Source organism: Podarcis filfolensis (assembly GCF_964270895.1).
Source record: "Podarcis filfolensis genome assembly, chromosome: 18".
NCBI classification, from domain to species: domain Eukaryota; kingdom Metazoa; phylum Chordata; class Lepidosauria; order Squamata; family Lacertidae; genus Podarcis; species Podarcis filfolensis.
This window is the reverse complement of record NC_139622.1, coordinates 11657521-11667925: the sequence shown is the minus strand read 5'-3', so window position 1 is coordinate 11667925 and position 10405 is coordinate 11657521. Positions and strand designations below refer to the sequence as shown.

Sequence of the window (10405 nt, the reverse complement as noted above, 5' to 3'; positions counted from 1 at the left end):
TTGATTCTTGCTTTCATTTTATGGATCGATGGTCTCGTTAGCAAAATTCACATTAAATGGCTGTTTTAGGGGTTGTTCTTGAAAGTCTGGAACGGGTTAATCCGTTTGAATTACTTTCTATGGGAAAGCGTGCCTTGCTTTTGGACCGGACTATGAGAACAGATTAAGTTTGAGAACCAAGGTACCACTGTATCGTATATGAATATCTCATAAGCGTAAATGTCTCTAACGGACTTTAGCTTGTGAGGTTGCCAAATGCACACATTGGCTGCAGCGCCTCTGCTTATTCGGGTTGCCAACTTACCAAAGGACCCAGGTGCATTTTTAAATTTTCTGGCAATGTGGCTTGACAAGAGTTCCCAGGACCAGACATTTGGCCCCCTCAATGCTAGGATGTTCCCCCCAGAATCTGTTGTAAGGCACGATACATGCTTAAACTTTGAAAGTTTACCCACAATAACGCCCAGACCCGACCCCGCCGGCTGCACGACGCAAGTGCTTCATCGGTAGCAAAAAAAGTCTTTATTCTTCTTATTGTTTTATTCTTATTATTAAGAAGGCTCTGAAAGTTCAAAAAAATAAATCTCTGCATACAATTCTCGTAATCAGCAAGTGAGATCACCAAATATATATATGAGAAGAACTTTAGCCGCGGTCGGGTTAAAGCTCCGGCCCCCGTCCCAGCCCCCCTCCCTCCTCCCCCCTTCTTTAAAAAATAAAATATATTTTAGTTCTTAAAATTTATTCAATAAAGTAAATTATTCTCCCCTAGAAATTCCCTACATATACACAGAAGTAAAAAATAAAAGTTTTCTTTTTTAAAAAAACAAAACCCAGGCCGAGAAAAAGAAAAAACGAGAGATAATGGGGTGTAACCAAGCCCCTACTCTTGAGTAGGCCCATTGAAATTAATGGACTCATTCGTTTAAATGGGTCTAACCCCGGATACAGGCAAATTTTCCTTTCTGTGTGTGCGTACTTGTCGCTTAAATTGGCATAATGTTCGATTCCCCCCCATAGATTCGCCCCATCTTTTCTGATTGCGGTGATCCCCCCAAATGACCCCCCACTTCTCTTCGCATGGATTTTTTTGGAGGGGGGACAGCGGGTTTTTATTTGTCTTACCAACAAAAATTATATATGCAACGTATTTTTCGCTCTATAAGACGCACCAGACCATAAGACTCACCTAGTTTTTGGAGGAGGAAAACAAGAAACGAAATATTCTGAATCTCAGAAGCCAGAACAGCAAGAGGGATCGCTGCGCAGTGAAAGCAGCAATCCCTCTTGCTGTTCTGGCTTCTGGGATAGCTGCGCAGCCTGCATTCGCTCCATAAGACGCACACACATTTCCCCTTTACTTTTTAGGAGGGGAAAAGTGAGTCTTATAGAGCAAAAAATACAGTATGTCCACCTAAATATGTCTGAGCTCTAATGTTAGCTATAACTGGAGAAGACTCATTGCAAAAAACCAAGAGTTTGATGCAATTTAAACCCACTGAACGGGTTTAAGGAAGGTAGACACATTGGGCTGGATCCGGCATTTACACAGAGTAGACCCATTGCAATCCATGGGCATGGCCAACCTCGGTCCGGGGACACGAATAACGGCCACATTTGTGGCACCATAGTGTCCCGGGAAGCGTGGTTCGTTCAGGGCGCTGAGAGTGGTGAGGCGACCCGCCCCCAGTCACCCTCGGGGAAAACTACAATTCCCAGAGTTCTCTGGGAAACGGGGCTGGTTGCCAAACTACTTTGGGAACTGTAGCGCCGAGAGGGCAACGGGGTGCGGGTCTCCTAGCAACTCTCAGCGCCGTAAAACTATACTTCCCGGAATCCTCAGGACTGTTAAAAGCGTCGCCGTTCTGCTTTAAATGCATGGTTGTGGATTTGGCCCGTTGATAGAGGTTCTGCAGAACTGAGCCGAACGCAATCCACAAACCCGGAACCGCAGACCCCCCCCCAAAAAAAATGTATATGCAAAAATATTAATAGACGGTGTTTTCGATTAAAGAACATCATCTGTGGCCCCTTTTATAGTGAATGCGGACCTCAGTTTTTGCTCGGTGCGTTAGTGTTTGTAAAAAAAGAGAGAACGAAAATACTGCTATTTGGAGGAAAAAGTTGCGCCCGGATTGAGTTAAAGCTATCCTGTAAACAATATTGTTTTAAAATATATTTCCATCAGCCCAACTCTTGAAATCGGCGCGGCACTTCCATCCCCGCTCTCCCGCTCCCCCAAATTCATTTCATTCCCCTCCCGCCCACCTCCAAATCTCGCGTATTACGCAGCGAAGGCGTAACCTACGGATGCGTTTTGGGTGCCCCTCTCCCTCCCCGCCGCAATCCGCCGTGTTTGTGTGTGCTTTTTTATATTAAAAAAAGGTTGATAGAAACAGTTTTGAAGTTCGCAAAAAGCCGGCCGTGTTTTTGTAAAGTGGGGTGGGAAAACGGGGCCGCCGGACCCCTGGGAACCCACCGCGCCTACGAGAAAATGTGGATGGCTTGCGTGGCAGGCGTGTGGCAGGCCGGGCACTCGGGGTCGGAGCGGCCGCAGATGCGCATGGCGCACTCCATGCAGAAGAGGTTGTGGCCGCAGGGCACCAAGGCGGCGATCACCTCGCTCTCAAAACAAACCATGCACTCGCGGGAAGCTTTGCGCGGGCCCTCGGAGCCGGTGGAGTCGGTGGGGGAGCCCGACGCAGCCGAGAGGCTCCCGGGCAGCGACGACGACGACGAGTAGCCCGTGCTGTTAGAGAAGGATGAAAGGGAGCCCTGCGGCGGCAGCCAGGGGACGGCGCTGACCGGATCGCTCGGGATCCGGCGGGCCAGCGGGTGCTCCAGGGCCGCCGCTGCCTCCGGGAAGGTGGGCGAGTGCCGCGGCGTACTCTTGCGCCGCTGAGAAGCGCCGCTGTGTGAGGAGGAGGAAGACCGGCTGAAGGCCTGGAGCGGGTCAGCGGGGGGCTCGAACGGAGACCAGATGTGGGCCGGCGCCGCCAGCTCCAAGGGGAGGAAGTCGAAGGCAAAGTCGCCGTCGTCCGAGCCCAGAGCGTCGCTGAAGGGGAAGCCGCCGCCGAACGGGCTGCTGGGCGCTCCGTCGGGAACGGGGCCGCCGAAATAGGTCTCCGCTGGGGAAGCGTCGCTGCGGAGGCCGGGCAGGGCACGGCGGGCCGGATTGGGGGCTTTGGACCAGAGGCTGGAGGGTCCGCCGGACAGGAGGTCCAGGCAGACGTCGGTGCCGTTGGAGTGGAAGTCGTTGTCGGCGTTGACGTCGACGAAGGAGCCGGTGCGCATGGTGATGTGGGCCTCGATTTCCTCCCGCGCCCGGTCAACGTTCTCGGGCATGCCGGTCACCTCGAAGACGGGCTCCTTGTCTCGGCTGGGGGTGACGATGTACGTGTGCGTCTGCTGCTGGATGCGTTTGATGGTGGCGCCTTTGGGGCCCACAACCAGGCCCACCACTCGGTACGGGACGCGGACCTGGATGGTCGTCTGCCCTGGGAGGTTCGGAGGGCCGAGGATCGAGCCCCCCGTGCCGCTGGCTTTGTTCCGCGTGGCTCGGATCATGGAGAAATGCTCGGCGGCCGAGAGGATCTCGCGCTTGGCCATTTCGACGTCCTCTTTCCTCCCCGTCACGATGAAGACCGGCTCCTCGCCTCGCACCGGGGTCTTGATGTAGGTGTTGGTTTTTGCCCGCAAGGCTTTGATCTTGCACCCTGGAGCCGGGCGGAAGAGAAACGGTCGAAATGTTAGCTCTCGGTCGAAATAAACGTTCAAAAGCACCGTATTTTTCGCTCTATAAGACGCACCAAACCATAGGATGCACCTAGTTTTTGGAGGAGGAAAACAAGAAAAAAAATATTCTGAATCCCAGAAGCCAGAACAGGAAGAGGGATCGCTGCGCAGTGAAAGCAGCAATCCCTCTTGCTGGTCTGGCTTCTGGGATAGCTGCGCAGCCTGCATTCGCTCCATAAGACGCACACACATTTCCCCCTTTTAGGAGGGAAAAGGTGCGTGTTATAGAGAAAAAAATACGGTACTTTCCCAAGAAAACCAGCGTCCTTAAAGATGTCAGATTGTTTTTGTGTGCTACAACTGCAGCTAGAATTTTGTTAGCTAAGAATTGGAAATCGCAAGAAGTCCCAACAGTGGAGGAATGGCAGATGAAGATGATGGACTTTTCGGAAGAGTCCGCAACCAGGAGGAGGAGGAGGAGGAGTACCAGGACGAATGGATGAAATTCAAAGACTATTTAGTTAAATATGCTAAGATAACTTAACTGGGAACACTTGCAAATATCAGATAGGCTTAGGATTTAAACAGGTGATGTTAGAGAATAAAATGTTTAAAGTCAAAATGAAAAGAAAAAATGATGCTAACTGATTAAGTTAAATTTTATGAGAAATTTAGTTTTGGAAAACTGTTACACTGAAATTCAGCCAGGGGGATTAGAGGAAGTCACCTAACAATGTTATGAAGATTGGATTAAGTATAGATAAGATTTATGCTTGTTTGTTTGTTTTAAAAATTTTGGAAAATCAATTAAAAAAATTGAAAAAAAGAAAGAAAGAAAACCAGCGTCCTTTTTGATTGGGGATAATTCAGACCGAAATACCCAGGTGTCAAAAAAGGTTATTTATGTATGTCACTACTGCGGCTAGGGCCGGATTTAGGTTTGATGTGGCCCTCAGGTCTTGAAGGTAATGTGGCCCTTTCTATGTCCAGCTGTCCTTTGTCAACAACAAATTGTCACTGTTTTTTGTGTGTTGAATATATGCTATATGGTCATTTATGGACCTCATAGGTATCTCAAGCCATTTGCACGTAACAAAATATGTATTTTATCAAAGTAATGGTTGAACTGAAATACAATTAAGAAGAAGTATATTAAGAGTGAAAAAATTATTAAGCTCTAACTTAAAATGATTTTTTTTTGTCCACGACAAACTTAATAATGCAAACACATTGGCATTTGGCAAGAACAAAAGTTCCTTTAGAAACACAGTTTACAAAGGACTCATCATCTAGTCTCTGGAAACTTGCTATAACATGAAATAATAATAATACTGACATCACAGGAGCCTACACAACACAAAACACTGTTGCTGTATGAAGGTTTTACTTTATTTGCTTTTTATCTTATATTTTGGAAATGTACATCCAGGTGTTTTTTTCCCTTCAATTTTTTTGGGCCCCCCCCCAAGAGAGTGCGGCTCTAAGCTAGAGCTTGTTTAGCTTATATGTAAATCTGGTACTGAACCCAATGCATCTCCCCACCCTCCTCTTCTGTGCAAAAAAATTGAAGCTGGACATAGTCTAAATTTAAGATGGGCGTGGCCTAGGGGGCGGGGAAAGGGGTGTGTGTGCTCCCGGAGCGGTCCAATCGGAAGCAGGGAGCGTGATGTCACTGCTTTCGAGACAGCGTGCACCTCTCACAAAAGGAACAAAGCGAAGATTAAACAAAGGGGAGGGGGGCGTGTTGAGAGATGCACCCCCAAAAAAAAAGAACATTGGGGGGAAAATAAGAAAAATAAAAACAGCAAGCAAAACCCCAAAGCGAGAAGTTGGGAATTCAGGAACATTGCACAGGAGCTGAAGGAACAAAGACAAGGAAGGTTGCAGCATATGGGAAGGCCAGCCTTAGATATATAGAGATTTGGGGAAATGCTGTGTGTGTGTGTGTGTGTGTGTGTGTGTGTGTGTGGAATTGCACGTCACAACCGGTTCCACACTTAAAGCAGGAAGGGTGTGATACTGTTCCATTTTGGGGTGTGTTTTTTTGCAAACCCTAAACATATGCTTTAAAACTAGGTTTGCTTTCATCCGTATTTTATTTTTGCAAAAAGCAAAGGGGCGGTGGTTTAATATTCAACCTACTCCCCTTTCTAGGCCGTTTTTAAAAAAATCTATCTTCCTTTTCCAAGCAGGGAATCAAAGACACATCAGGGTTTGTTTTTTAAAAAAGAGAGGGGTTTTGTTTTGAAAAGGTGAAGTTTGGAAGTCAAAACACAAGACAAAGACGCAAATGGCAACACCAAGGTCCATCAAGAATTTTGGGAGGGTTTCTTTGGGGGGTGGGGAAATGACCGATGGCAAAGTTCGTCCTACTCAGAGTAAGCCCACTGAAATCCAGGCCCGTTCGTTCTAGGCCCATCGACCCTGAGCAGAGCTCGATCGGATGCCACCCTTTTTTATTTTAATTTTAATTTCAGTGGAAGGTTCAAAAGGTTCAACAGTTTTACCTGGGTCGTATTGGGAGGCAAACCTTGCACACAGGCTGACATGGGTCTCCCAGAGAGGAGGGATTCCAGCCTCCCCCCTTCCAATATCAAAAATCTCTTGCCCAAATCTCTCTTTCTGTCTCTCTCCTTTTTATAAAAGCGAGGGCAGGTCTGAACAGATATCAAAAGAGACACTGATTTATTTCGCTTTGGGATGGCAAAAAAGTCAAGCGCTCCCCAAACTTCCTTCCCTTCCCTTCTCGCTGTTCCTAGGATACAGAAGAACAAGAGGATTTGGGGTTTGTGTGGGGTTCCCCCCCCAGTCACCCCAAAGCAGAAATGGGATAGGCCTAGAGTTTAAGGCAGTTCATGGTTTGGGGGAATCTTTTGAGGCCTTAAAATCTGCGAGAAAAAGCTCTACAGGGCTGCCTTTATAAACTCAGGTGGTAAGCAATTTGGTGGGTGTATTTTTTTGGGGGGGGAGGAAGTCACAGAGAGGTAAACTACCCCCCTCTCAATTTCCATCCTACGTTGAAAAACGGTAAACATATATTTATGTTAGACCATTTTTTTGGAGGAGGGGTGTCCTCTAGCTTAGCTACCAATATGCCCCCCCTGCAAGCATGCCTGTCCTCTAATTCCACCCTCCCTCCACAAAAATCCCATTTCTAAGAGAGAGAGAAATGGCTCTAACTTTGGGATTTTTCTTCGTAAGGCGCTGCCTAGAAGATGCCCATTTTATTTCTTGGTTAAAAGAAAGTTAAGGGGAGAGAGAGGGGGGCAGGCCGCACTGAAAACACAGGCCACCCCCATGCAAAAATAATAATAATGACCACTCCCCCCCAAAAGGAAACTCACAAGTGAGTTTTACTAAGTGGGTGTCTTGGCAATGCAAGCGGGGTATAAATAGTAAAATTATTATTTGCGCATTTCGGAAAGGGTCTCCCTGTCACGGCTCCTCACCTGCTGGGCTCCTGTTCCAAGGTGGGCAAAGCAAACCAGCGCCCCCCCCAACACCCACCCCAGGGGTTCCCCATTAATTGCAGCTTTTATGGTTTACCTTGCCTGCCCACAATTTCGGCCACATGTTCTGAGCTGGGCACTGAGACGCACTCGGTCATGTTGACGCTCCTCTTGCGGCTTCCGATGCTGCCCAGGTGCTGCCCGGCCAGCAGGGGGGGCTGCGGGGCGTGGGGGGGCCCCAAGTGGGCCGGGAAGGCCCCGAAGATCTCGGGGGGCGGCGGGGCACTGCCGCCTTCGGGGCCCAGGAGGGGCAGAGCCACCGCCGCTCCTCCTGCTCCTCCGGCATAGGCAAAGCGGTCCAGCCCCTCTGTCTCTTCCAGAAGCGGTCCATGGTCTCCATCCTTCTCCTGGTGCTGATGTTGCTGCTGCGCCGCCGCATCCTCCTCCTCCTCTTCTCCTCCTCTACCCTCCTCCTCCGCCTTTCCTCTAGCCGCTTCCTCCTCCTCCTCCTCCTTAGCCAAGCCCAAGATGGAGAGCTGGTCCAGGGCGAAGCGGAGAGCGGCGGAGGGGTCTTCCTCTTCTTCTTCTCCATCATCCCCAAGCTCAGCATCCTCATCCCTCTGGTGGTCCTCCGTCGCAGGAGGAGAAGGATGCTCTGAGAGGTCTCCCTTGGGGAGGATGCTGCTGTTGGGGTCGAAGCAAGCGGGGGGCAGGATCTGGGGGTTCAGCAGCAGGCTGCCCAAGCCGGGAGGGGGGCAGCAGGTGCCGGGACCCCCCTCCAGCTGGTAGAGGGCGCTGGGCATGGCAGGCCCCCGACCCCCTCCTCCCTCTCCCTCCTCCTCCTCCTCCTCTTCCTCCTGCTGGCCCCCCAGCCTGGGACCCCCGGCTTTTGGGGGGCTGCGCACCGCCCCCAGCCGCCGCCCGCCTTTGCGCGCGCCCCAGCCCCTTCGCCCAGCCCCCCTCTTTTGTTTGCAAGCCCATCCAAGGGAGGAGGAGAGAGAGAGAGAGAGAGAGGGAGGGAAGGAAGGAAGGAAGGAAGGAGGAGAAGGAGGAGGGGAGCCCAGCCAGCTGCCCCGCACCCACCAGGCGTCCGAGCCTCGCCCCGCGACGCCCGCGCGTCACCCGGTGCCCAACAATGAGAGCCGGCGCCGGGAGGAGCGGCCGGGAGCGCGCATGCGCCCAAGGGGGGGGGAGAAGCAGGGGGAGGGCAAATCACAGCCACGCCCTCCTCGCCTCCCCCTCCGCCGCCCTGGACCCTTGGGGGGCAACTGGCAGGGGCTGGGGGGGGGTGCGATTGCTGCTGCTGCTGCTGCGGGTCGTCTGTCTGTCTGCCTTTTTCTTTCTTTCTTTTTCTCCCCCCTCCCTCCCTCTCTCCCTGCTTCATTCCTTCCCTCCCTCTCTCTTTACTTCCAACCTTCCTCCCTTCCCTTTTTCCTTTAGCCCCTTCCGTCCCTTTCCTTCCTTCCTTCTCTCCCTCCCTCCCTCCCTTCCCTTTCATCCTTCCTTCCTTCCCTTCTCTTTCTCCCTTTCCTTTCATCCTTCCATCCTTCCCTTTTGCCTTTAGCCCCTTCCATCCCTTTTTCATCCTTCCTTCTCTCCCTCCCTTTCCTTCCATCCTTCTCTTTCTCCTTCAGCCCCTTCCTCCCCACTTCCCTTCCATCCCTCCCTTTTTCCTTCCATCCTTCCTCCCCTTTCCTTCCTTATCTCCCACCCTCCCTTTGCTTTCATCCCTCCTCCCTTCCCTTTTTCCTTCAGCCCCTTCCTTCCCTCTTTCCTTGCTTCCCTTTCCTTCTCTCCCTCCCTCTTTCCTCCCCCCCTCTTTTTTAAAGGATGGTGATGCCATCTGAAAGGAAGCTGGGCATTTTAGGGTGGAAGACCACAGAAATATCTCCCACCCTGGCTGTTAGCGATTCTCTTTCCGTGGTTCTGGGCAAAAGGACAGTCCCACGCCTATTTAGATGCCAAGACTGGACCTGTGCCTGGGACCAAGCTATCTACCTCCTCCTTTGTGTGTTCTGTGCACTGTGCCTTGCCCTTATTTTAACTGATCACAGTTTAGGAATTCCTTATTGTAACTGACAAGTGCAAGCTGTTCTAATTAGTATTCGTGGATATTTAATTTTGCTGCTCACTACTATATTCTAACGGATTGTCAAATGCTGCTTTGATAGTTGTTTATTTTAAAGTTACCGTGACGACTTTTGGTATTGGATCAGATTGGATCACATTGTTCTGCCTGGACACGGAGGTCCAGCTCCGAGGGCCTTCGGGCGGTTCCCTCCCTGCAAGAAGTGAGGTTGCAGGGAACCAGGCAGAGGGCCTTCTCGGTGGTGGCACCCTCTGCCATCAGATGCCAAGGAGATAAACAACTACCTGACTTTCAGAAGACATCTGAAGGCAGCCCTATTTAGGCAAGCTTTTAATATTTGACGAATTATTGTATTTTAGTATTTTGCTGGAAACCACCCAGAGTGGCTGGGGAAACCCAGCCAGATGGGCGGGGTATAAATAAATAATAATAATAATAATAATTACTACAACGTGCACGATCTTTGCCATCTATTTTCTTTGCAGCCTGCAAACCGCCTGAAGGCGGAATACAAATTAAAAGTGAAATTGATAAACCCCTCGTGGAGGGTGCCAAACTTTTGGGAGTTTCCCTGCTACTTCACTGGATCAGACCCACCCACCGAAGGAAAAGCAGAGTGAACTTTGTAAGCGATCTGGGCGAAATGCAGATCTGGTAGAATTAACCTGATCCTTGAAAAAAGCACATAGATCTGAAACAGGAAGTGGTAAAGTGTGGCGCTCTTCCCAACTTCCTCCTTCAACACTATTATTATTATTTCCAAATGGGGAAAAGTGCTGAACTCTGCGACCACCTCATTGAGCAAAAGCCCAGCGGGCTCAGAGATTTCCTGAGTGACTAGTGGGGTGCCACAGGGTCTTGGGCCCGGTCTTATTCAACATCTTTATCAACGACTTGGATGATGGACTCAAGGGCATCCTGATCAAATTTGCAGATGACACCAAACTGGGAGGGGTGGCTAACACCCCAGAGGACAGGATCACACTTCAAAACGACCTTGACAGATTAGAGAACTGGGCCAAAACAAACAAGATGAATTTTAACAGGGAGAAATGTAAAGTATTGCACTTGGGCAAAAAAAATGAGAGGCACAAATACAAGATGGCTGACACCTGGCTTGAGAGCACTACAT

The 10405-nt window shown here is 50.2% G+C and overlaps 1 protein-coding gene across 1 annotated transcript; it reads right to left on the bottom strand.

The window, feature by feature from the left end:
• Positions 1 to 2399: 2399 nt before the first annotated feature.
• On the bottom strand, positions 2400 to 8098 carry MEX3D (mex-3 RNA binding family member D). Its single transcript, XM_083594563.1, has 2 exons — positions 7282 to 8098; positions 2400 to 3716 (listed from the first exon to the last, which is right to left on the bottom strand). The coding sequence occupies exons 1-2, from the start codon at positions 7985 to 7987 to the stop codon at positions 2485 to 2487; spliced, it is 1938 nt and encodes a 645-aa protein (XP_083450689.1). The 5' UTR covers positions 7988 to 8098; the 3' UTR covers positions 2400 to 2484.
• Positions 8099 to 10405: the final 2307 nt, after the last annotated feature.